General features: G+C 38.7%; 1 protein-coding gene across 1 annotated transcript; it reads left to right on the plus strand.

Moving 5' to 3' along the window:
* Positions 1-953: 953 nt before the first annotated feature.
* Positions 954-26,841, plus strand: LOC145359248 (uncharacterized). Its single transcript, XM_080213749.1, has 11 exons — positions 954-1,107; positions 2,239-2,406; positions 4,545-4,595; positions 6,250-6,319; positions 7,384-7,445; positions 13,915-13,957; positions 16,296-16,341; positions 16,692-16,826; positions 17,356-17,482; positions 19,239-19,363; positions 22,969-26,841. Exons 1-11 carry the CDS (start codon positions 967-969, stop codon positions 24,716-24,718), a joined length of 2,718 nt encoding a protein of 905 aa, XP_080069875.1. The 5' UTR covers positions 954-966; the 3' UTR covers positions 24,719-26,841.

A 26,841-nucleotide genomic window follows, 5' to 3' on the forward strand; every position in this document is an offset into this window, starting at 1 on the left:
GGGTTTTCTCTGAGTGCTAGACTACCAGCACCATTTCCTACTTTGTCACCAATTGCAATGATAACAAATCTGGAACGAGAAGATTTGATATTTGTTCACATTGTCAGTTAGCACAACTAGTCCGCAAGCTTGGCCCTTTTCCTTTGGTGTGCTGTTGAAGTCTGCAGAACTCATAATTACTGCTAGCAACCCCTCTAATCTTGTCAAACTAACTTTTTACTGTGGAATGTCTATTCTATGGCTAAAATTTTCATTTTCTTCCCATGGTCTCGTGTGTGTTTCCAAATCCCTATTTCACTCTCTATAATAATCCTAAAAAGTGAATGACTAAACATGTTTCTTGCTCCCCGATTTGCTACCTGTTGAGCCTTCCTCGTTGCTTCCATGACATTACTGCCACTGGATGCTGGTGACATCTTCAAATTAATGTTAGGAAGATGAATTCCACACTCCTGAGCTCACTCAACTTTATGGGCAATGTCAAGCATCATTATTTTGCCATTACAAAATCTGGACTAAGGGTTTAGTCTTGCTGACTGCTGATGCACTGGTAACATCAGAATTATTTTACTTTATTTGCTGAGGCCAGTAGCTAGGAAAGCTCTCCTCCCACCAGTCCACTGGGTCTTTCTCAACAACCAGCAAATCATCTTTGCTGCTGGCTAGGCAATACATAGACAACTTTTCTTTAATTCGAGGGATATTGGCTTCACTGGCTAGGCCAGCATTCATTGCCCATCTCTAATTGCCCTTGAGAAGGTGGTGGAGAGCTGCCTTCTTGAATGGCTACAATCTATGAGCTATATATAAATAGTTTGTAGGGCAGGACCACATGTTCAATTAATTCTTTGTTCAGTTTCATGTGAGTTCAAGTTTGAATTATTTGATGTATAAATTTCTGATACTGATTGGAACTGTTTCATTTCTTTTAGAAGAAAATCTTCAAGGACATTTGAACCACAGAAAATGCCACACAGATGCTCAGTGCAAGTTTATGAAGATAGTACAATAAAGAACTGTTTCATTTCTGGCAAGACATTTTACCTGGATCTTCCAAACAATAAGAACACAACATTTCTGGAAGATGTTGTGAAGAAATGGGGTGGGGTATGTACAGTGAAAATCCCCATTAGCCCTTTTATTTCTTGTTTCTTTGTCTATTTTAATGTTTTGATCAACTTAACAAGAACATTCTAACCATACTCAATGATTTCATTATGATTAAATTGCTTTAAATTGAAATTAGAAATGCATAAATACGGTTCCCAGGGAGTGGTGCAACAGTAGGTTTTAGGCTCTCTGGCTGTGTAAGGAAGTTGACACCAAGCAGAAATATTTTAAAGTGCTCTTAATAATTAGCATCAGAGATCATGCAATAATTATATTTAACTATCAGTAGAGAAGATAAGGAGATAACTGGTGTCAAAGGACTAAGTTACAACGACTAAGTTACTGAAGGGATTTGGGACTCTTGAGATGTGCTGTTACAGAAGTATACAAAATAAATCCAGAACAATTACAGATTAAGCTATGGTGGTAGAACAAGGAGATGCTAGTTCTAACTAGCAAAATGGAAATTTAACACTGATGACAGCAAATACTTAACACAGACCACAATTGCTGCAACATAAAAATGTCCCACATTATGGTCAAAATGAGATGGATAAGAAAAGAAACAGACGTGGAAAGATCACTTCAACGTTATATGTGAAAATAAAAGAATTAAGATGTTAATAACTATTAATTAATTTCTATCCAAACCATTCTTTCCCAGACTATCTAGATTTTTTTAAAATCCAAATAAGATTTGACACTACAAAGAAAAACTGTAATTATAAGTATCTTGGCAGGGGAGCATGCCACTATAAATGAACTTGTAATTGCAAATATTTTGAAGAATAATTTTAGAAACCCAGCACCATCTCCTACTTTGTTACCAATTTCAACGATAACAAATCTGGAATGAGATTTGACATTTGTTCACATTGTCAGTTATAAACATGATGGCTGAACGACTGAAATGTCTGACTTCCTCTATCACAAAACAGACTTGTCTACCAAGTAGCTGAGATTACAAACTAGGCAGTGGTAATAACTTAAAGTCATTTATGTGAACTTTCTTCAGAGTTTAATGGGAAATTATTTAGGAATGAACAATGCTTTTGTCTTATATGTAGTTACAAATTTGTCATTCATACTTTCCCTCATAACATGGGTGTGTTTTCCTTTGAATTTCAGACAATAGAAAGCTTCCTCAGTAAAGAAGTGAATTACGTTATTTCCAACAGCAAGGAGGCAAATCTGGGAAGTAAATCAGTCAACATAGCACCTGTTCCAAATAAAGAATATTTGAAAAACGGCCAAGGTAGTACCCCTCCATCTGCCAATCCTAGAGATGGCCAGTTGGTAAGTGAATATACCAGCAATAATACTTTGCATGTATATATTTAGTTGCTGCATAAAATAAGAGCACAATTGCAATGTGATGTTCACTGGACAAATCTTGTTTTTAGCCCACTTGGTGCTAATTAAAATAATTTCCAATCATTAGGTTTATTGATATTTTCAATATTTGGTTTATTACCAGATTAGCTCAGGGGTTATCAAGCAGGGCAGATCATAGCAGCACTTTTGGCACATGGAGAACAGAGGTTTGACCTTGGGTTTACATAGGGTAGAACATGGGACGGGAGCAGAATGAGAAGGGGTGGTTTGGTTTTGTCATAGTCACAGAGGATATTACTCATGACTGGTTAGAGCCCTTTGAAAAGCAGTGTGGTAATAAGTAAATTGGAGGATCCAAATATGGCATTTCAGGAAAGTTGGGCACAGATTTGAAAGGTGAGAATAAGTTCAATGACTTTAGAGAGGAATGGCGTTTGGAGATGAGCTGTAGTTTAAGGGTGGAGATTTCCAGGCTTCTTGTTTTGAGAATCATAATGATAGTGGCAGATGTGAAGGAGAATAGGGGAGGTTATAACCCAAGGAAAGAGTACCTACCATTAACACATCTGAGAGCCAGGTAAGGAAGTTGAATGAAGAGCAGATTATTTGGGAATAAAGTCATGGAAGCAGTAAGTGGGTCTTGTGGACAAGATGAGCTTGGAAATCGTGGGTAAGCTTGAGAAAAAGTTTAAGACTAGAGATGGAGGTAATTTGGGCTGGTAGAGAGAAAGAAGTGGCAGTGATCGTTGAACAGATGCTCTGTGTTGATGCTAAAGAAGTGAAAGGGCTCCTTGAATTGCTGGAGATGGGGATGGAGGAGATGGGTGAGGGTTGAAGAAGGTGTTTTGCAGCAAGAAGAGATGCCTAGAAGTATCTTTGATCCCAGACGGAAGCAGTTCTAGGAGACGTGAGCAGGATCTGGCTTTTGTGGTCTAGTCCGATCTGGCAGTGAATGACTAAACCAGTTCTCAGCAATACTCGTTCAAATCTGTTTTCCTTGGATTTAAGAGAGCAGCGATGGGGGCCATAATGGGTCATCCAGCAAGAGAGAGAGTAATTGAATCATAGAATACCTATAGTGCAGAAGGAGGCCATTTGGCCCATCCAGGCTGCACTGACATCAATCCCATTCAGACTCTATCCCCATAACCCTACATATTTACCCTGTTAATCTCCCTGAAACTAAATGTTAATTTAGCATGGCCAATCAAAGTAACCTGCACACCTTTGGACTGTGGGAGGAAACTGGAGCAAGCTGACGCAGACACAGGGAGAATGCGCAAACTACACACAGTCACCCAAAGCCAGAATTGAACCCAGGTCCCTGGCACTGTGAGACAGCAGTGCTAACCACTGTGCCACTGCACCACCCCTTGTGGAGATTAGGGAATCAAAGGTGCAGATGAGGATGTAGTTGAACAGGTGGACAACTGCATTCAGGAGGGCTCGGCTAGATTGATAGGAATTTGGAAGTACAGTTGTAAGTGAATTGGGAGAATTTCTTCCAGGGACAGACACAAGGGGAAATAGGGTTGGGAAGAGGAAATATGGATAGTGATGCATGGGAATGATCAGAAATCACCTCATTACACAACGAGAATAACGAGACCATGTGAGATAGCAAGGTCCAAGAGTGGCCTGGGAATGTGTATTGGGTAGTTTACTCAGACAGAGATTACAGAGGATTGAAAGGAAGTTAAATCAGCAGTGAGCGTATGTGATGAACTGAGGTGGAAGTTAAAATCACGGAGTATGTGATGTTATTCAGTGCTAGGGCTGAGGGAGGAAAACAGTGAAGAAATTTCGTTGAGAGGTAATTTTTATCGCACAGGTGAATGCTAAGAAGGCTGAGTGGCAAAAGAAGACAAGATGAGATGGTGAAAAGAAGAGTGTAACAGAGGAGTTGGGGAAATGAGGGGTGATTTGGTGATGAGAGCTACATCGCTACCAGATGAGGCAAGTGGTGGAAGGTAGAGCCAGGCAGCGATGCCTCATTTAGAGGGAAGGTGTCATCAGTCTGGTTTCTGTCAAAGAAGTTCAGCCTTCAAGAAGTTTGGTGTTCTGAAATGTTATTGTGGTGTTTGTAATTAATCTTTCAGATGCATATCAGCAGGGGAAAGCGACTACTTGAAACAGTGATCAAGAACAATGTAAGAAGCTATTTTGTCAACATTAACCAATTGTTAAAACAAGATTTTATAATATTTCCACTTAGAATCATAGAATCCCGACAATGCAGAAGGAGGCCATTCAGCCCGTCGAGTCTGGACTAACAATCCCACCCAGACCCAATCCTTGTAACCCCACATGTTTACTCTGCTAATCCCCCTGATACTAAGAGACTGTATTCCATGACCAATCAACTTAACTTGCATGTCTTTAGACTTAAGCTGCAAAAGCTGTTTGTGGCTCAGTGGATGAGTTCTGGTATCAAACATCCTAAGTTGAAAGGCCCCCAACTCAATCTTTGGTCTGTTGAGTTAGCTGACCTTGGCTGGTTTAGCAGAAAGGTATGATGTTTGGCCTTTCAGTATGCAGAAGACAAATATCAGCCAGAATTCTGTTCTGCTTGGTATCTAGAGACTTCATAGGATACTAATGTGGCCAGAGCTCTGCTCAGGAACTTCTGCGTTATGGGGAGCCACCTAATTTGCATAAATCAGTGAGTCAAATTAACCTAATATACAAGTTGTATTCTGGCTCCTGGTCTCCTTTGTGTTCACTGCCTGGAGGGGTCTGTCTTGGATATAACTACCAATGTTGGTAGAAAGCCTTTATTATTTCTGGTATGTGCTATACTCCTTTACGTGTTCTATTGTCTAATTATTTTTTCTTGCTGCAGCCCATGCACAGCTGTCAGTTTCATTGAGCTCTCCAACAATTCCTCCAGATCTCTTGTTCTGTAGCTTAGGGCTTTTAGTTCATGCTCCCACTGTTTATTTCACTTCCTTTTCTCATAATCTTGCATTTGTCTGCGGTGACTGTGTTCAAAGGGGAAAAAAATGAAGAAACTCCAAAACAAGAGTCAAGGGGGGACTGTATCAAGGTACTAAAGAAAAATGATGGAAAGTAAACACAGATTATTACTTCAGTGTGGGTAAGAAAAGGAGGACTAAATGACACCAATGAATTAAAAATAAGGTGGAAAATAGTTATCTCCCTCTTTCCCAATAATATCAAAATATTTTAAATAATCTGCCTAGTAGAGTGGTCAAATATTTGAGTTTTTAAAAAATCAATTGATACCCAAGTGAAAGAACTTGGATAGTGGAAGGGTGAACTTCATTGGACTAATTCATCTTTTTCTTAACTTTTTTTAATATGCTTAAATCTTTAATGTCTGCTAACTTTTTACAAGATTGTAAGGATAAGTACAAAAATAGAATATCCATTTCATGCCTTTCAGAATTGCCTTGAAGAAGTGAATCCAACTTTAATGTTATTGATTAAGCTTCAATTTGACAATTTTGCTAATAAACTGGTTGTATTATTGAAGAGAGATATACTTGGTTCTATCAATGTTGCAAAAATGTATTTGTGTTATGACATGAAAGATTATTAAAAAAGAGAAGAGAAATAAAGTGGAAATGTAGACTCCACACTACAGGGCGCAAGAGAGATCAAGAGGCATTGATGAGTACCTCACTGAAACTGACAGCTATGTGTGGGCAGCAGTAAAAAAAAACTTAATTGAATCAAATAACGTATCGTCAGAGGAGTATAGCAAATACCGTAAGAAGAAATGATTTTCACCTCAAAAACTGGAAAGCAAAACTGCAAAATGCCTCTCTTTTTCCCTGACAGGAATGTGGTGGTGGTAACAGTATTTTGGCCAATGCACGTTCCTGGGGAGTGAAAATCCTGCATCTTGATGGTATCCTTTCTAATTGTGTGCATGTGTTTTACACTATTAACTGTATAATTTATTACATCTTAATTTTGAAAATTTGCGTAATTACACAACTTCCATTGTAGTCCTTTACCTGTTAATCTGTAATAGCTTAAAGCTACCACAGTGTGGCAGAGACAGTGCATGTATGTGCGTCCCTTGGAAAATCTTTTATGTCTAAACATGAAGCCGGTAAACCCCAAAAGAACTACAATGAATGCCAGAAGCTAAAATGTTAGAGAATAACTTATAACTGAAGGAAAGCTGCAATTTGTCAGCAAACACTGAATGTTTTGTGGCTTTATTGATGAAATCGTATCTTTTTTTTGTAAAGTAGTCATACATAGACCAAATTATTTCTCCCTAAGTTGACAATGCCGCACTGGCCTTGACCTCTTAATGTAACATTTACATGCAGTTTTACATTAGTATTTTTATTATTTGTCCTTGGGGTATGGGTGCTCCTTGTAATGCCAGCATTTATTACTGTGTTTAATTGCCCTTAAGAAAGAGGTGGTGAATTGCCTTCCTGAACCACTGTAGTCCACATGATTGTTTTTCCGCCATTCTATTAAACAGTATGTTCCAGGTTTTTTACCCAGTAACCATGAAGAATCTATGATATATGTCCAAATTAGGACAGTGTGTGACAGTGATGATGTGTCATGTCGCTCCTGTTCCATTCCTGCTAGGTGAGTAGAGGTTGTGAACTCGAAGTGCTTTATCCAATTGTAGTCTTCATATGTACTTGATCTTCAATTAGCTTTATTCATAAACATCTGCAATTAGAAATTAATTTCCAATTAACAGTGTCCCATTTTTCAATTAGAACTCTTTTTTATATGAATTCTCTAAACCATTTAATTCATTTTCTATCCATTTTCATTATTTTTCCCAACACTTTCTAATCCAATCCCACCTTAACAAATACATCTCCCTGAGGAATGCTGCAGCAGATCCAAAACCTATACATAAAAGTTGTTTAGATTTTATTGTGATTTTTATGTATATTCTGACATTTCAGTATTTGAACCTTAACTGCTACAAAGATCTACTGGCATATTTTGAAAAAAAGGGCATTAAATTACTAAATGCAAATAGAAAAGCTGAGGTGAGTTTTGTGTGTGTATGTATGTATGTATATATGTTTTAAATCTGAGACATGTAATCAGACTGTGATGCAAATAATCTAGGCCATAACAGCAAATTGGGGAGCTCTGAACAAAGCTGAGTTAAATCAATCACTTTCTTCTGTTTATAGTGTTTTTGTGTGGCTTCAAAAAAAAAATGGACATTTTAGTAAAACTTCAGTTCTGATTATAAGAGCAGGAGGTTTAGGAATGAGGTAGAATATAATTGCCTAATTAGCACTCTTGTAATAATTCTAAAATATTGCATGCTGGCTTGTTAAATCCTTATTTTAGAGCTGCATGATTTCCTGTTTTACATTGCAAACTGTTATCACTCTATTTATCTCTGTAACAGCTACAAAGTCGGAATTATTAGTAATTGTGATTCACTGAGATAATAGCCCAGCTTTACTGTACTCTCACTGGTGAGCATGCCAGCGCCTGGCATCCAATTAGATAGAAAAATCTTTAAGACATGGTCCGTGAGACCCTGCTCTGAAACAGGCTGGGCTGTTGCAGTGTTTACCTAAGGAATCTACATAGAACTCACTGTAATGATGTGAACATCAGCCAATTATCCACTATTCATGCTCAAAATTCAGATGCGAAAGTTAGGGCATATGTAATCATGAGTAACACATTTTTTAACAATGTAGTGAGTGAATATTAATACTGAAAAAGTCTTGCTGTGGAAAGTAATAAATGTGCGGTCTCATTGCTTCAATTTACGTTGCAAGTTTTTTTAAAAATCAAAATAGTTTTGATTTTTTTCTCATGTCCTTCACTTAGTCCCATGAGTATGACCCAATCCTATAGAAAAAAATTAAATGTAATTTGCAGTCTGTCAGTGAGGATTTTTACAATTGGTTGAACAACCTCCCTGCTGTTTATCTTGTCCACAGACTCTCTAGATCCTCTGTAAAGAGTACCACATTCAAACGGTTGTCAGCTGACTAAAAGTCTCTGTTGCCAAGCCCATTAAAAATCCTGGGTAGTTGTACTCAAGGTGAATGGCAAAAACCATTCTTTCACCACTCTGCAAATTCCAGGCCTATAGTCTCAATGTCCAAAACAAAAAACTAAGTCTCGAGGGTTCTGAAGTTTACTTTTCTAATGTCATCTGAATCACTTGAAAAATGATCATGATACCTCCATGTCATCTGTAATTCTTTGGCCAACCAAAAATGTACTAAGTCAAAGCTTTTGTTGCTATAAATTTTCATTTATAATTCACTCCATAGAATAATTTAAACTTCGTCAAAGAAAGAAGTAAATTGATTCTGTTGATACTGAGTTGCACCAATCTAGCAGTCCTGAAAACACTATTCATTACATTGAGTTGCAAAATCATAAACTTCATGTAATAAACCATATTGATGTGTATACTATTATTTAACCTATAATAGATTGCTAGCTTTTGAGGAGACAGAAAAATATACTTAACATTGAAAGTTTTAAATGTATCTTGTTTAGTCAAATCCCAGGGAAACCCCTCCAGATTCATGTTAAGTAGGGCTTTGTGGTTACCGAGAAATCCCCATTCTCACGTGGATGTGTCTCCGTGTAAACTGATTTGCCTACAAACATCAAAAACAACAAATTGAAATGTTAAGACACAGTAAAGCAATAAATGTTTGAAAAGGTCTTCATTCAATTTATTCACATCTTATCTTGAACGGCACAGTGGTTAGCACTTCTCCCTCTCAGCACCAGGGACCTGGGTTCGATTCCCAGCTTGGGTCTGTGTGGAGTTTGCATGTTCTCCCCATGTCTGCATGGGTGCTCTGGCTTCCTCCCATATTCTGAAAGACATGCTGGTTAGGTGCATAGACCTGAACAGGTGCTGGAATGTGGTGACTAGAGAAATTTCACAGTAACTTCATTGCAGTGTTAATGTAAAGCTTACTTGTGGCTAATAAATAAATGATGGATGATAATAACTTTATAAAAGGCTAGGCCTTTGCATTGAAAAGGCCGAGGAGTTTTAGAAAATCGTGGTAATATTTTTCTGCTATGTGAGTTATTTTAGGATGCGTGTTGTACAATCCACCATGTATTCAATATAGTCAAACAGATTTTGGAGGTTTTAGTACAACAGTGCAAAATCCAGGAGCATCCCTATAGCTTTCGTGACATCGATTAGGGAAACAGGCCAGTGAGCAGTTGGACATTCAGGATTCTTCAGGATCATTGGCCTCCTCAGCATATGTATGTACTGCACCTTCTGTCAGGCCCATTGTGATGTTTCCCACCTCCGTATAAGTTCTCGTGGTTGCTCCTGCTTGAATTTCCATGCTGGCCTCCTGCCTTGTCATCATGTTCATTTGTGCAGTTGTTATCTGTTTGAACTCAGCGTGATGGAAGCCGTTGGAAATTGTAATTTTTGTCATCATCTTCCATGCCTTTTTCATCAAGACAACATCTGGTACAGTTGGATTGAACTTCTGCATCTTATCAATGACCTCAATAACCTGAGCAATAGCCAGCGGTCAATAATAGGTTTTCAGGTTTCCAATCACTCTGGATCCATTGGCTAAAGCATGGCCATAGTGTTTGGAGGCAAGATCAACTGTTTCACGCTCTTGAAGCCAGCAGAGTGCAAGGGGACAGTTGTCTGTAATGTCAGTAGCCGCCTTTTTCTTTTGTTGATATGTTTTATCCACTTTTCAGATGCACACCTCAAAAATGCGGGAGGTCGGTATGGTGGCTTTGTTAGCTGTGTGTTGTGTGTGTAACGTATTGACATTCACAAAACATGATTTCTTGCACTTAGCACAAGAAGCAGCAGCTTCTCAGTGCCACCCATTTTGACAGAGACCATAGCACTGACATGTCCTCTGCTCTGCTTTCCACCATTACATGTTTCACCGTTAAACATCAAAGAGCCATCTGGCAAAATATATTAAAACTGTTCAGCTTCCTGCACGTTAAAAATGTCTCATGATGTATTGCTCAAGATGTGAATGAGACCATTTTGGAACCAATCAATTGTCATTGCTGCTGTAACTGTTACATTCTCGCTACGTGGAAGGTGTTGAAAATAGAATCCCTACAGTGCAGAAGGCAGGCCATTGGCCCATCGAGTTTGTACTAACCCTGATAGAACATCCCACTGAGACCCTAACCCTAACCCTGTAACCCCACATATTTACTCTGCTAATTCCCCTAACCTATACATCTTGGGACAATAAGGGGCAATTTAGCTTGACTAATCCACTTAACCTGCACATCCTTGGATTGTGGGAAGAAACTGGAGCAAACAAACGCTGGGAGAACATGAAATCTCCATTTGGCCCAGCTTCTTTGCTAAGACTACTCCCCTTTCTTGCAGGATTGAATGGTAGATGGGACCTCTGCTTGAGCTGCCGTGAATCACGTTAGCAGAGCTTCTTCCACATTGGAATAGACAACAATTCTCATCCTCTTCCTTGCAGGAGAGAATATCTGTTTATTGAACTGCTTCTGATGTTCACTTTGTGTTTCATGATGGACAAACTTGATGACAGAATCTCCCACTCCTTTGTGATGTTCACTTTTCACTCTGCATTCTTACCAATCAACAATACCTTTAACTTTCTCATAGCTTTAACAATACTTGAAAGTTTTGCATGTCCTTTCACAGGGAGATCTCAAAGTCAAATGATGGCTGACCCAACACTCCATGGCTTTGCACTCATGTGGTCTAACTCCACTCTGATTTTTTTTATTCACTACTGGGACATGGGTGCTGCTGGCTGGCCAGCATTTATTGCCCATCCCTAGCTCCCTTGAAAAGGTGGTGGTGAGCTGCCTTCTTGAAACGCGGCAGTTCACATGATGTGGGTTAATTGGTTGTCGCAGTCATATGACAATTGTGTCACCTGAGTTACACTCACCAGCATTTCACTGTAAAGCTTTTCCATTGTGCAATGTTATTATTCCAGTTGCTGTTCTTCCTAGATGGGAAGATCCCTGAATAGAACCCTGGCTGAGAAGACCATAACATTTTACGTTATTTAGAAACATGGAGGAACAGGATTGCCAATTTGCTTTTAATAACAAGGAGAAAACATTAAACATGAAAACTTTGACTATCCTTCACTCACCTTTTTCTTCACAAATGTACACAGATTTCAAGAATAACATAGGTTACATGATACGTTATGTTCTCAACAAACACACAGTTCCTGTAACCCAACAGACTAACCATGGTCAGACAATCACATTCTGAAACCAAGTGGCAAATGTCATTCATTCGCTCTTGTGTAGATTTCTCCTCTGATTGTAACTATGTTTCCAAACTCCACTCTCAAAACGACATACTTCAGCATATTTTTTAGCCACTACTTTCCATCAGCTGTTCTCGTCAACAATCCGCATCCAGATTTTTTTAACTATCCTTTCAAATAAGGCTTTCTCTCAGCTGTTTGTCTTTGACTTCAGGAAGCGTAAAGGAAAACATGCCCCTGTCTATGTCAACCAGGATGAAGTAGAAAGGGTCGAGAGCTTTGAGTTTTTAGGTGTCCAGATCACCAACAACCTGTCCTGATCCACCCCGTTCTGACACTATAGTTAAGAAAGCCCACCGACACCTCTACTTTCTCAGAAGAATAAGGAATTTTGGCATATCAGTTACGACTCTCACCAACATTTACAGGTGCACCACAGAAAACATTCTTTCTGGTTGTATCACAGCTTGGTATGGCTCCTGCTCTGTCCAAGACGGCAAGGAGCTACAAAAGGTCATGAATGTAGCCTAATCCATCACGCAAACTAGCTTCCCATCCATTGACTCTGTCTAAACTTCCTGCTGCCTTGGGAAAGCAGCAGCATAATTAAGGACCCCAGACGTTCTCCCTTCCACTTTCACTCTTTGGGAAAAAGATATAAAGGTCTGAGGTCATGTACCAACTGACTCGAACAGCTTCTTCCCTGCTGCTGTCAGATTTGAATGGACTTAACTTGCATTAGTTTGATTATTTCCTACACCCTAGCTATGACTGTAATACTACATTTTGCATTCTCTTGTTTCCTTCTCTCTGAATGGTATGCTTTGTCTGTATAGCGTGCAAGAAACAATACTTTTCACTGTGTGTTAATACGTGTGACCATAAATCAAATGACAGTTTTAGCAAGGATTCACCTCCAGGCTTTCTAACTCTTCTTTCAGTATTCCTTTGTTTTGAACTGTCACAAGCATCCAAACTTCTACACAAAACTCAGGAACTCAGTCCCCAACCAAAAACTACTGTTTCCAAAAGCTAGAAATCAGGACGTCAAACTTACAATTGCTTCAGATGTCTGGCTTTTCCCAAGCCAGCCTTCCCCAGATCTGCACTTCCAGGTGTCTTTTGTGACGCTGCTGGGACTTTACTAAATGTATTTTAATCACGTTCTCAGCAGTTTTTCAAGTAGGTCTGACCTTTTTGATTTTGGCTTTCTTATTGTTGTTGAAACAATACAATAGGCATCTTGTTCATTTTTAATCTGGGCCTATTGCAGTGTCCTGGATTTTATGACCTTTTGGAGGAATTGATGATCTGCTATTGATTGGCAGGCCAGGTCTTTTGGATAGTTTTTCTCTCTCAGGAAAAATCCAAAGGATTTTACTTTCATTTGGGCAGAAATTTTTTGGACTGGAGGCTGAAAGCAGTGTTTGTGTCTATCTCCCTGGTATTGGAAATTCTGCTCTCGGAGGCTGACTAGCTAGAACTTGGAGGCAAGCAGTGTTTATCTTTTGAGGTGTGCTGAAAGTTCCAGAACCAGAAAGCCTCACCATTTCAATTCTTCATCCAAAGGACAAACTCACAGCAGGTATTGCAAAGCTACAAACTCCAGCGCACGTTTTCTGTGCTAAGTCTAGAATGGGGTATATGTTTGTGGGATTAGTACAGTTTGTAACAGTATTCTTAGCTGTTAAGATTTATACATTATAGTTATGTTTTTTGTAATTGGTAAAAGTTATAGTGGATCTTTCTTCTTGTAGTTCAACAGTATTCTTAAATAAACTTTGTTTGACAAAAGCTCCCTAGTGGGTCATTTGAATCGTACCTGGAGTGAATATCTTATGCTTACCTGTGCCAAAATTCAAGTTGCAAAGCTTATGATCTAGACTGACTTCACAAATACTTGGAGTTTCTGACCTGGATAACACTTGAGCTTCAATGATTGTTCCAATCGCTGTTCCTTTAACTTCAAACTTGCTGGAAACTCCTAGGTTCAATAACTAATTGTCTTTTAGCTTCTCTGGAACTTTTTTTTTACCCATTACTTCACTGTAAGCTTTCCTGCTTCCAACAGAGCTGAGAGCTGCTCCCGCTCTAGCTTCTTATGTCCAACTGCCTGGATCCAGTTACATACCAAAACTTGAAAGGTCTTTCCCCTAAAAGTGGCCCCTGGTTGCTAAGCAATATCTCATTCAAACGCATGTTTACTTTTCCCATTGTAAATTTTTTCTGGAATATTTTTCAGCGAAACAGTCATTCACCTAAATCCAATCGCAAGACTGCAAAAGGTCAGTTATGCCATAACTTTTTTTTTGCATGTTATATTTAATAGTGGGCAAAAATTGGTAACTTATACAGTATTTAGTTACAAATTTGGAAATAATGTCCATCTTGTTTCATTCAGCAAGTTTTATTAATCATAGGAAATGTTCTCTAATGTGGAGGCAATCCATTTTTATTTTATTAAGTCTGCCCTTGTTGCTGCTTCAATGCTTTTCTGAACATGATGGATACTCTGAGTTGCCAATTTCCATACATATAGTAAGTTCCTGTCTCACCCCCGAAAGCTTATGGGTTTACTATCAGATAAACTGGTTGGATTTTAACTTGGCGTTGTGAGACTACTTGCTGTGTTTACCCCAGTCCAACACAGCATCTCCACATCATCACCAAAAGAGACCATTGTATTGTGAGTTTCGATATTAAAAACGTAATTTTAAAAATGCTAGATGAATTTAAAATGAAGTGGCCTTGATTTTAACTTGGTGGCGGAGTGGAGGGGAGTAAAACCTTGGGATCAGGCAACCCCCACCCCATATTTGGACATGACTCTCGCAGAAAGCTGTTGCTTGTTCTTAACTGCATACCGGGGGAGGCTCACACTGTCGTGTTCCTGGCAGCAAACCAAAGGAGGTAACAACTTTTAAACAATACAATACGCTCCTTTTAGCAGTGTGTGACTATAACCATGCCAACTGTAAGGCTCTGGTCAGACCCCATTTGGAGTATTGTGAACAGTTTTGGGTTCCATATCTAAGAAAGGATGTGCTGGCCTTGGAAGGGGTCCAGAGGAGGTTCACAAGAATGATTCCTGGAATGAAGAGCTTGAAGTATGAGGAACAGCTGAGGACTCTGGGTCCGTATTTGTTGGAATTTAGAAGGGTGAGGGGGGAATCTTACTGAAACTTAGAGGATATTGCGAGGCTTGGATAGAGTGGACAGTGAGAGGATGTTTCCACTGGTAGGAAAAACTAGAACCAGAGGGCACAACCTCGGGCTAAAGGGATGACCCTTTAACATGGAGATGAGGAGGCTTCAGCCAGAGAGTGGTGAATCTGTGGATCTCTTATCTGCAGATGGCTGTGGAGGCCAAGTCATGGAGTATCTTTAAGACAGTGATAGGTTGTTGATTAATAAGGAAAGCAGGTGTTCTGGGGAAAAGGCAGGAGAATAGGGATGAGAAAAATATCCGCCATGATTGAGTCTGCTCTGCCATTCAATGCGCCAAGTGGCCTAATTCTTCTCCTATGTCTTATGATCTTAATTACTTTGCCTATTTCCCTGTCTCTAATACTGGGGCCTGTGTCTTTCTGTGCTTCAGCATGGAACTGATGAATGCATTTTGATCGAATTCCTCTCGCCAAACAATCATCAAAAGTCATTTTCCTGAAACATTAACTCTTGTTTCTCTCTCCGTGGATGCTGCATGGGTTGCTGAGATTTTCCAGCATTTTCTATTTTCAGATTTTCAACGTGCACATCTTGCTTTTGAATAATTAAAATAGTATATTTAAAGAAAAAGAAAACCTTAAATTTATATAATGTGTTGCACGGCCTTAGATCATCCCAAAGCACATTGTTGTCAATAAAATACTTCAAAGTGTAGTCATTGTTAGACTGAAAGAAACAGACATTATGAGCACAAATTCCTAAAACCAAAATTAAATAATTGATGCTAACATCTTTCTTTTTAGGTGTTGGTTGAGGGATAAATATTAGCCAGGAAACACCTTCTACTCTTCTTTTAAGTAGTACAGTGAGATTTTTTGTATCCACCCAAGGACGGATAAGGCCATTGTTTAACATCTCATCTGAAGGACAGTCCGGCACTCCTTCAGCATTATACTGGACTGCCAACCTCAATTATACGCTCGCATCAATTCAGTGGTGTTTGATCCTACAGCCTTCTGACTCTGGCAAGAGTGCCTTGGCTGGTAATTAATAATCAGAGTTCGCAGTCTTGAAGTAATGTTATTCCACAGTATCAGAGTGATACAGTTTGTGTTGCATCATAATTTGTCCACATAAGAACAGACCATCCAGATTATTATAGCAATGCTGTGAAAGGTCTATCAGTAAAATAATTCAAAAAGCACATTGTTATTGTGATTCTGCTATATCTGAAATCAGATTTTTAAATGCCACCTCCAGGTTGGGATTTAAACTGAGTCGAGAACATTGCAGTTAGAGGTACTGATTAGTCCTGGGAAAATGTGCTTTTAATGTTTTAACTTTATCATTTTTGTCAGTCCTGCTCCTACATGTAGCAGTTGTTAAATTTTTGCCATAAATCAGTTGATGTGGGCATGGCTATTAATTGCATTTCTTTTATTGTTGTTTGAGCAGTGGGAAAACTGAAACAACCTTTTCTTAAAATTGAAGATTGCAGTCGGTAAGTCAGCTGATAGCTTTTCCACACGAGGATTACACCATATTGTTTAATACTTTTTCCTAATTAGGTCTGTAATATTGGCCATTTGAAGATCTTTCAAAATCAGTCCAGTGAATAATAAATATTTACAAAAGCCTGAGTGGGATACTGAGCATGAAGAATGAAACGTTAATAACAAAGTTTTAGCACATTTTAAGGCTTATCGTACTTGCCATTGCTTTTTGTTAGAATGGTTACTGTGATTTCTACAGAATAATTTATTGTATAATTTTAAAGTTTACTAAATTATAATGTATTAAATTCATGCAGTGCTTACTATTTGTAAGTGTTGGCAAATTGTGTGTATGCAGACACTTTAGACCCCTCTACCAGCAGTATGTGAGCTATCCAGAACTGAATTACAAATCTCATAAAGGATATAGTGCATTTGATCCTCTGAAGAAATCTAAGAATGGACATCAGGAGCAAGAACAGAGCAAACACGGGTAAACATTGATAAATAGATCACTGTGTTTTATAGTAAACTTTTGTTGTAAATTTAACTCCCAAGGTTCTATTGAATGGTTAGCTATGTCCAATTTAGCAAGTAACTGCTTTAGTACTTTAGTAAGAGCAATTGAATTTGTATTGTCACCTTCCCAAATTTATTTCTATCTAGACAATCCAACAATTGAATTTAATTGAAGTGACTGCCCCTTATTCCTTTCTAATTATTTATTTACCAACTCTGTTACTATTGCCTCAATTTTCTCTTTGGAAAACACTGGGATAGAGTATTAAATTTGGTGAGTTATTAAACAGGGCTCTAAAATACCTCGTTTGTGGGATATGTAGCCATGGCCGACAGCTAAAAATCACTTCATTGTGCCTAGAACACCCTGTCGCAATAGTTATTTTGTTAATTTGCTTTGGAAGATAATTTTTTTACAGTCTTGTGTTTTTTGACTTGTGCAAGGTCAATGTTTTCATCTGTAGTTTGAACAAGTTATTATTTTAACTGCTTCCATTGCTCAGGGACTGTAGAATGACCAACAGTGAGGGAGATGTAGAAACCATCACCAAACAAGCAGCAACGCATAGAGAAAAAAATCGACAGCGATTCTGTGAATGTTGCCATGAAACATTCTATGACCTTGTTGGGGTAAATATTCCTTTTGAATAGCGCTTCAAACAGGATCTAGCAAAGCCTTGATGCACTGATTGTGACCATTTTGTCATATTAATTGTGCTCATTTTCTCTGGAATTGTGCTAATGGTTTATTTGCAGAAGTATCACTGCAAGACATCCAACTCCCTGACCTCAAAGCTTAATACTTTTGTCTTTAATAACTTCAAATCAATCCTTGGAATTGCACTTTCCAGCTGATAATGTTAGACAACTAGCTCATACTTCTTCAAAACTAGAGTAGTTTAAAGTTTTAAAGTTTATTTATTAGTGTCACAAGTGGGCTTACGTTAACAAATGCAATTAATTTATTGTGAAAATCCTCTAGTCACCACACTCTGCTGCCTGTTCACTGAGGGAGAATTTAGCATGGTTCGTGCACCTAACCAGCACTTCTTTTGGACCGTGGGAGGAAACTGGAGCACCTGGAGGAAACCCACGCAATCACAGGGAGAACATGCAAACCCCACACAGACATTGACCCAAGCTGGGAATCGAACTGGGACCCTGGCACTGAGAGGCAGCATTGCTAACCACTGAGCCTACCTTACCCTCTCTGCCTTTAATTGGCTCCTCCCCATCTCTCACTACCCACTTATCGTTTACATGCCAATCAAATTTTTAGCTTCGCTTGTATGTTAATTGCCATTCTATTTTCATATTCTCTCTACCATATTTTCACTTCTCTGTTTTATTGCATTTGGTCTGGATCTTACTTGTAGAGTTCATATGAGGTGCATCATTGTTACAGTACAGCAGATACTAAATGCTAGAGTGCCCAAATCTCAAAAGGAAACTTGAACAAGCTATTACAACGATTTGCAGTTTGTATGTAATGAGTTTTCTAAAGTCAGGACAAGTAAATGTCAAACCACTTGTAAAGATTTTAAACATTAAATTTAGACATTTATTAAAATGAAAGGGAAGGAAAGAAAATAACACTTAAAAGGCGCAAGAACATCTTTACACAACATTTCGCAAAAGACTTGGCTTTAAACTCAGAGCTAAACCTCCTTTTGATAGCAACAGTCCTCATAGATTTTTAATCTTTAAAAAATTATGGTAGTATGCTCACAATTTGCCCTGCTGCCACAGCGTGTCTCAAAAGCACTGGAGACAAAAACAATTTTCTCAGAGTGGTGGTAGCTAGTGTTCATAAGTCTGTCTCGAGCCCACTATCTTGTCAGGATGTCAATAGCCACTACCCTAACGATCTTCAGTTTCTCTTTTAAATATGAGCTTTCCCTCTGATCTTCCATTCTTATTGTTTCTACAGTCTTTTAGATATTTCTCTTCCCAGAATTTTTATTAATCTTGTTGCTTTATGGCTACTTTATAAATGTAAAATTGCCACTTTGCCACATCCATTTATGATCTCTCAAATGTACGTGAACCTTTTGAGATACACAGTTAATTTTCAATCACTTCCCTCATCTGCCTAATGTAACTTCCTATTCATCTGCGCACCCCCCCCCCCCCACCCCGCGCACATCCCCCGACACTTGGCTGTGTTCATTTCCATTTCAAACACTCACCTTCTCACCTACCCCTTATTAATGTTTTGACCCATGTGATCTAATTGTCTCCAGTTTAATTAATACAGTCATGCCCATGCTCGCATAAACAAGCCTGTTTTGTCAGTATATGATATTGAAAATGTATTGAGAAATGTCATATTTCTTCACACATGCACCTCCTCCTTTTTGTTTCATCATATTCTTTTTTTTTGCAGCATCTTATCTCTAAGCAGCATCAAGATTTTGCCAGTGACCCCTCTCAGTTCACGGTCCTTGATGATATTGTGGCACAATTGGAAAATGAATTTGTAGAGTACCAAAGCGATGGGTGCACCCAGCGGTAAACTATATATTTATTTTGACCATGGAATGATTTGCAATGTATTTATTTTGCAAATGTTTTTGTAAAATGTTAATATTGCTGTTAGCTAGAAAAATTCTGCTGTATGCAAATCCCCAGCAACACCCCCACCCCCTCCCCACCCCCCAACTCAATACAGAGGTACTGGGTTTCTGTCAAATTGGCAAAACCCAACTCCTACTTTTAAACTTCTAAATAAACACGAATGAATATAGCAGTGAAATACATTGCACTTTATCTTTGAAGAGTGATTAGTATTTTCTCTGTGATGGCTAAAGGCCCCTAAGTATTTTTGGCGAACCTTAATCCAAGCCTTCTGGGCCATAATAGGAGCAGATTAGTTTATTGATGATGGAATTCAAAGCAAGAAATTATTATTGAATAGGGAGACCCAATTAAAGGCACAAGGATTTGGAAAGTAGAAAATAAAACTGGTGCTGGCCAGGTCAGCATTGGTTGCTAATTGCCTTGAGAAGCTGCTGGCGAGTTGCCATCTTTTGATACAATTGAGTACTTCTTAGGCCATTGCAGAGGACATTTAAGAGTCAACCATATTGCTGTGGATTTCTTATAGGCCAGATCTCACATGAGCAATATATTTTCTTTCCTAAAGGCCATTTGTAAACCAGATGGGTATGTTATGGTCTCTTTAAAGACCGATAATTTTTTTTTAAAAAGTCAATGTTCCCATGACTTCTTGAAAAGATCACAATAAAATTTCAACTTTTAAGAGTTTTACTATTTGAAAAAAAATTTGAAAGACAAATAACTAAGCACTATTTTATAGGCAACTTTTACTGTACACAACAGAAAAATTCCCATGTTAATGCTTTGACGCAACTGAAAATCTGCCTCCTGGGTTATGCTTCGTCCTTTAAGCCCCTGTTATTCTCCTGGAGCAATCCAGAGTGATTTGAACATATTATAAACTGTGAAAAGGACAGTGTAGAACTTCAAAAGAACATATATAAGTTGGTGGAGCAGGCAGATAGATGACAGATAAAATTCAATACAGAGAAGTGTGAGGTGTGCATTTTGGTCGGAAGAACATGGAGAGACAATATAAAAATGAGGTAAAATTCTTCAGTTGATGCAGAAGCAGAGGGTTCTGGGTGTATATGGGCATGAATCATTGAAGGCAGCAGGACAGGAAGATTCGGCAGTTACAAAGCATATAGCATACTAGGCTTTATTCATAGGCACGTGGAGTACAAGTGCAAGGAAATTAGCTGAACTTATACAACACACCCAGTAAATCCCTCACTCTCCTTTATCTTTAACACCCAGACTTGCTGTCAGAATTCAGCATAGGTCATATGTCCTCCTTCATTTCTCCATTTTATTCTAAACTAAAGTCACAATCTCAAAATATAATAATCTTTTAAAACCTTACATTTGTAACAATGGCAACCAGCAGTTTCAAGATCACTATTACTGCCACTAGCTTATTAACAGTTCTGGTCACCTTACTTAAGGAGGGATATCCATGCATTGGAAGCAGTTCAGAGAAAATTCAATAGGCTGTTTCCTGGGATGAAGACCTTGGCTTGTGAGGAAACGTTGATTAGGTTAGACCTTCTCTCTCTCAAGTATAGAAGAATAAAATGTGATCTTGGTGAAGAATAAAAGATTTTACGATGGTTCTACAAAATAGGGGAGTTTGGAACCAGGAGCACAGTTTAAAAATAAGGGGTCTTCCATTTTAGACAGTGATGAGGAGGAATTGCTTCTCTGAGGATCGTGAGTCTTTGGAATTCTCTTCCACAGAGAGTAGTGAGGCTGGATCATATTCATGGAAGATTTTTGATTGACAAGGAAATCAAGGGTGGGCCAAAAAGGTGGTGATAAGGCCACAGTCCAATCAGCTGTTATCTTATTGAATGGCAGAATAGGTTCCTGTTCGTCCTCTTATTATCTGCCCACCTCTTACTTCCAGCTTACTATTTACATACCAGTTGAAGCTATTTGAGTTCCCTCCTGTGCTAACTGCCACTCTATTCTTGTATTCTCTCTCTGCCATACTTTCCCCTTCACCACCTTTCTCAGCTAAGTTTATTTGGCCAGGTTCTTGCTTAGAGAATTAATCTGAAATGCACCATATTCTTGCTCTCCCTCCTCATCCGAGGAACTTGACTTTAATTCCTTTAATCTTTTGTCCTTGTTGGAATGTAATTGTCTGTACCAGAAACATCATTACCTTAAAGAAAATGAGATTGAAGAAATATAGAAACAGGATTGATAAATATGATTAGAAACACTTATTTGCATGGAGAAGAAAAGTTGATTCTGTCTGGGCTGAATGGCCTGTCTGTTTATTGTAACTTCTGTGTTTCCCTATGTTTGCATCAGTGTATAATCCTAAAGACAAATTAAGGATTTTATAGCATGGTGCTTCTCTTCTCCTCCACTTTTAAATCAAGACTAGTTCTGAAAATGTAGGAAATATTTTATTTTGTGCCGTAATAGTATTTTTTTCACTATGGCACTTCTTGAAATTGATCAGTAATCAATATATTTTAGTAATCAAAATTTCAAAGCCCAGGGGTTGAACTCTTCATCAGTTTTATTTAATGATTCAAGACACCAAGATTGGGGGAAAGGCAAATTGTGCGGAGGGTGTGGAGAGTCTGCAGAAGGATCTGGATAGGCTGGGCGAATGGGCCAGGAAATGGCAAATGGAATTTAATGTTGGCAAGTGTGAGGTGGTCCACTTTGGTAGGAAGAATGGTAGGAAGGACTATTACTTACGTGGCGAAAAACTGCAGCAGGCGACGGTGCAGAGGGACCTCGGGGTCCTTGTGCATGAGTCGCAAAAACCCGGCCTGCAGGTGCAGCAGGTGGTCAGGAAGGCGAATGGGATGCTGGCCTTCATAGCGAGGGGGATTGAATATAAAAGTAGGGAGGTCTTGCTGCAGCTGTATAGGGCATTGGTGAGGCCGCAGCTGGAGTACTGTGTGCAGTTTTGGGTGCCGCACCTGCGCAAGGATATTTTGGCCTTGGAGGGAGTGCAGAGGAGGTTTACTAGGTTGATACCGGAGTTGAGGGGGTTGAGCTATGAGGAGAGGCTGAATAAACTAGGCTTGTACTCGTTAGAGTTTAGAAGAATGAGGGGAGATCTCATTGAGACGTATAAGATGATGAATGGGATGGATAGGATAGAGGTGGAGAGACTCTTCCCGCTCAAAAAAGACAGTAGGACTAGGGGGCACAGCCTCAAGATAAAGGGGGGGCAGTTTAGAACGGAGTTGAGGAGGAACTTCTTCACTCAAAAGGTGGTGAATATCTGGAATTCTCTGTCTGTTGAAGTGGTGGAGGCTGCCTCGCTAAATATTTTTAAGAAGCGGGTTGATGGGTTTTTGATAAGAGAGGGGATTAAGGGTTATGGGGAGAGGGCGGGAAAGTGGAACTGAGCCACGACAGATCAGCCATGATCTTATTGAATGGCGGGGCAGGCTCGAAGGGCCAGATGGCCTACTCCTGCTCCTATTTCTTATGTTCTTATGTTCAGTTACAAGATTTCAGATATATTGAATTTTATGCCTATTTAACCTATGTGTTCATATAGATTTGTGCTTTTAATGCAGATCCATGAAGTCTGCTTCAGGTTCTGGAAATTCCCTATCCAAAATATTCATGGAATCATTGGACGCTGTTAATGACCTTGTCCTTGAAGGAGAAAAACTTTCACTTGAGTCTGTAGCTGCAAGCCAACAAGTACATTTTCCTATAGAAAATCTGGAAAGAATTGATGAGAATGGTCAGAATTCAAATGTACATGACATGAAATCAGACAAAACAAAGGATGAGCTAACTGGAGGAAGCCTGGAACTGAAAAGGCTCAGATCCTGCCCTTTTCACCAGGATTATGAACTGGCATCTTTGAGCTCTTTGAACCAAATAACTGAGTATTCTAAACAGTTAGTGGTGAAATCCCCAAATTGTAGTTCATTGGATTTTAGCACAGGAGGACCGGCAGAGAGGGCAACAAGCTATGTGCTTAATGAACAACTAGACGCTGGAGATACTTTTGTGGAAAAAGTTTCAGATGGAGCTGATGAGAAAATTTCAGAAAGCTACCATGGAGATGAACAGAAGCATGTGAAATCTGAAGATATTCCATCTTGCGTAGAGGCCATTTCTGACTTGTGGAGGATGGATTGTGATATAGATACCACAGATGCCAAGTGTAGTTTTAAAAAACGCAAACGCTCTGACAACACCAGTTCCCAAATCACAAGGAGTCCAAAATGCAGATCGGATGATTTGACTGGCATTGCTGATTGTTTCACTTTCAGCAAAAGTAGCAATTGCTACTTCAATGAACATGTTTTCCAACCACATGCTGACCTCCTTTGTTTATCTGATCTGGATAAAATCTTTACTTCTCATACTTCTGACGAACAAACGATATTTCCTTCTGCATGCTCTATGAACAGCTCCATGAGGGAGCATTTTGAATTGTCTGCCAAGCTTAACTTACTTGGGCCTTCGGCTGATAAAGAAAGCCTAATAGACTATCAAAGCTGTCGAGCCAAAAATGAATGTGAAAATTTGGGTAAACCACAGAGGATCATTTGGACTTGTGAAGAGAAACCAAGCAGCTTACCAACTACTAAATCTACAACTAACCAGGAAGTAAAAGAAGAAACTTGGGTTTTTCATCCCAGGGAAGCTCTTCTGCATAACAAAGAGCAAATGGAAATTCCTCCAAGCACTGCAACAGTTCAGGCTGAAAAAGAGTCGATGTCAACTCCTAATACAGAAAGTTTAGCATCTCAAAGCAACCAAGCTGGCCTTAATGCTGAAACTGCGCTTAAGGATGGAGCTGCAATTAAAATAATAAATGGGGAAATTGAACACTCAGATGTAGCAGAAAACACTATAATGCACCTGTTTTCTTCCTTTGAAACCAACACACAGAAATCTCTAGGATCTGACACACTCCTTGGTAAAAAAACTACTTTTCAAATGGATGAAAGTAGATGTAAAAATTCTGTCAACCAAGCTGATCTCTGTCAGTCTTTCTTTGAAAGTAACCTATTTCACACAGATACATCGTCATCAGAATCTGAATGGGATATTCAGTTGTCTTCAAGACTTGGCAATATTCAAGCCAGTACCAAAGACCAATCTGTTGACTTGGAACTCTTGAGAAAGACTTGTGTTAATGTGAAAGATTCCAAGTATGAGACTCAGTTATATTCTGTGCTAAAGCACAAAGCTGAAGCCGACAGGATCAAAAACAAAGATAAAAGTCTAACATGCTGTCAAACTAAATCAAATGCACCATGCTATTTAATACTTGCACCCTCTCTGGACAGTTGCACTAGTTAATTCTGTGTCAACGTTATTTGAAAGATTCTATTGACTCTTCCATCATACTTTAGAGATTGTAAAAGATTTTACTTTGAGAGCTGGTGGGTTCAGAAGCTGCAATACATTGCAAGTCCCAGATTAATTGATGAGTTCTGTTTCTGCTCCAATTTTACCCTGATTTAATAAATAGAATGCGGTAGATTAAGTAGTGCATGTTAGGCCACAATCAGTTATGGCACGGCGTACTTTTTCAAGAGGGAGTGCATTTTCCCCCCACTTTTATGTATTCTCGCTTTTCCCTTCCCAACTGCCATAGTTTTTATTCTGTTACACAGTAAGAACAAAACAAAATCTAAACATTCCTAAGAAATCAGCATACTGAGTTCTGTGTTAGCAGTGCAATGGCAATCCAGTTTATTGCAGTTTTCATTGAGTGAAAGGTGCTTTGTGCCGTGGTTCTGTATAGAATCTGTAGAAAAGTTAAGTTCTCTTCTTCACCCACAAAGGAAGGGTTGATCCTTCTTGCCCTATGGTTATTGTCCACGTCCTAACAGAGCTTTCAAGTAGCATTGGCTTAGGTCCAGGAGCAGGTTGCATGGGCTTCTTGTGTGTCTGTATTAACATGGCAGAAGTTGACATTCATTTGTGCTCAGCATTATCTCCAAAAGTGCTTACTCTTCTGAGCAGCTGTTGAGTGTAAGCAGTCACCCGAGGGATATAAATAAGTTATTTGGTGAGGTGATGTTGGCAACCTTTTGGAGCAACAGAACGACGTTTTCTACACGTCAAATAAACTTACCCAGTTGAATTTTTATATGATTGAAAAAGGCTTATTGTGATGGCTAGCAGTCTTGTACCTTATTCTTTTTGAGCTAGTTCTACAAATGCTGCATAAAATCATTCACATTTACTAGTTATAGACATTGTTTTCTGCAGCATTCTATCAATCCTCTGTATTGAGGAACAGATTGTTGTCCAAGGAAGGGATGTGTTAAATTTGCATTTGCTAATTCCATTTACTAAACACAGATGACAGTGCAAGTATATGTCAGGGAAGATTAGATGAAATCCCCACTTAATTTATGAGCATGGACGAGGCACAAGATTTTCAGTTATTTTCTCGCTGTACTGGAGAAAAAGAGTCAGTGTCTGTTTGGGATTTGCTGGATATTTTGATTCCAAACTCACCCAAATTCCATTTAGCTTTGATGCGAATAAGCATGTTCATCAACCAAATGCATGTTGAATCCTTTGTCTAGTTAGTGGTTCTCTTGGCTCAGACGATACCTAATTAGTATGTCTGCTTGGAAAGGATGAGAGTTTGTGCTGTTCCATTTGTGTAAAGCAGATGAGATATGGTGAGGAGGTGGAAAAAGTGAACTAGTTCTATCGAGACCGATTTTGTAAAATTTATTCTGTTAAGTGTTTTGCTCTCTTTGTATGCCTCGCCCAAAAAAACACAAGCACTGTTATGATACAGTTTTTACATCTGGCATGTTATGAGCTCTAAACACTCACATTCAAATAGAAATCTAGTTTAATCTAAGCTTATTAGGTGTAAGCATGTTTCGGCAATTAATTTGAAATTCAAACGGTTGCCTTTGATCTCTGATGAGCCTAAAGGAGCATTAGCAGTGAATCTGTTCTAGCTTTTATCACCAAAATTCTGTCAATTAAATATTTTTGTTTAAAGTGCACTTGCTGTTTTTCTGGTGTTGGCATTTTAAATGTGAGCAAGGTGAACAGATTGCAGTTGTAACTCCTGGTCTTAATTATCCAGGCGATGTGTGATAGATATGAAAATATGCTGGATTAGATTGACTAAAACTGGATAAACCAATTTTAAAGATGATAATTTTAATGAACTATTCTCATGGTTCAGATTTTTTTTTGTTCGTATTATTCAAATTTGATATTTGCATTAGTACTAGCTTCAGCAACTCAGTAGTTTTCTCATTTGGAAAACTCACATTTTAAAATAATTTAGTGAACAATTTCTGTATTTGTCACCCTTTCAACAAAGGATCTAAGAATTGCTTCCTTGATTTTAATTCTCCTTTACATAGAGTAAAGAACTACTACTATTAAACATGAACTCTTGAAATCTGTAGACATGTATAGTTTAAATCATGAAATGTACA

Source organism: Carcharhinus amblyrhynchos, chromosome 27 (assembly GCF_965287045.1).
Source record: "Carcharhinus amblyrhynchos chromosome 27, sCarAmb.v2.hapA, whole genome shotgun sequence".
In the NCBI taxonomy this organism is placed as follows: Eukaryota; Metazoa; Chordata; class Chondrichthyes; order Carcharhiniformes; family Carcharhinidae; genus Carcharhinus; species Carcharhinus amblyrhynchos.

What these genes read in the sequence shown, in the direction of transcription:
- LOC145359248 (XM_080213749.1), top strand. Translation starts at nt 967, where the DNA reads ATGCCACACAGATGCTCAGTGCAAGTTTATGAAGATAGTACAATAAAG. An exon ending in AAACAGTGATCAAGAACAAT is followed by an intron (nt 4,596 to 6,249) that starts GTAAGAAGCTAT and finishes TTTCCCTGACAG; the next exon opens with GAATGTGGTGGTGGTAACAG. An exon ending in CAATCGCAAGACTGCAAAAG is followed by an intron (nt 13,958 to 16,295) that starts GTCAGTTATGCC and finishes TTGTTTGAGCAG; the next exon opens with TGGGAAAACTGAAACAACCT.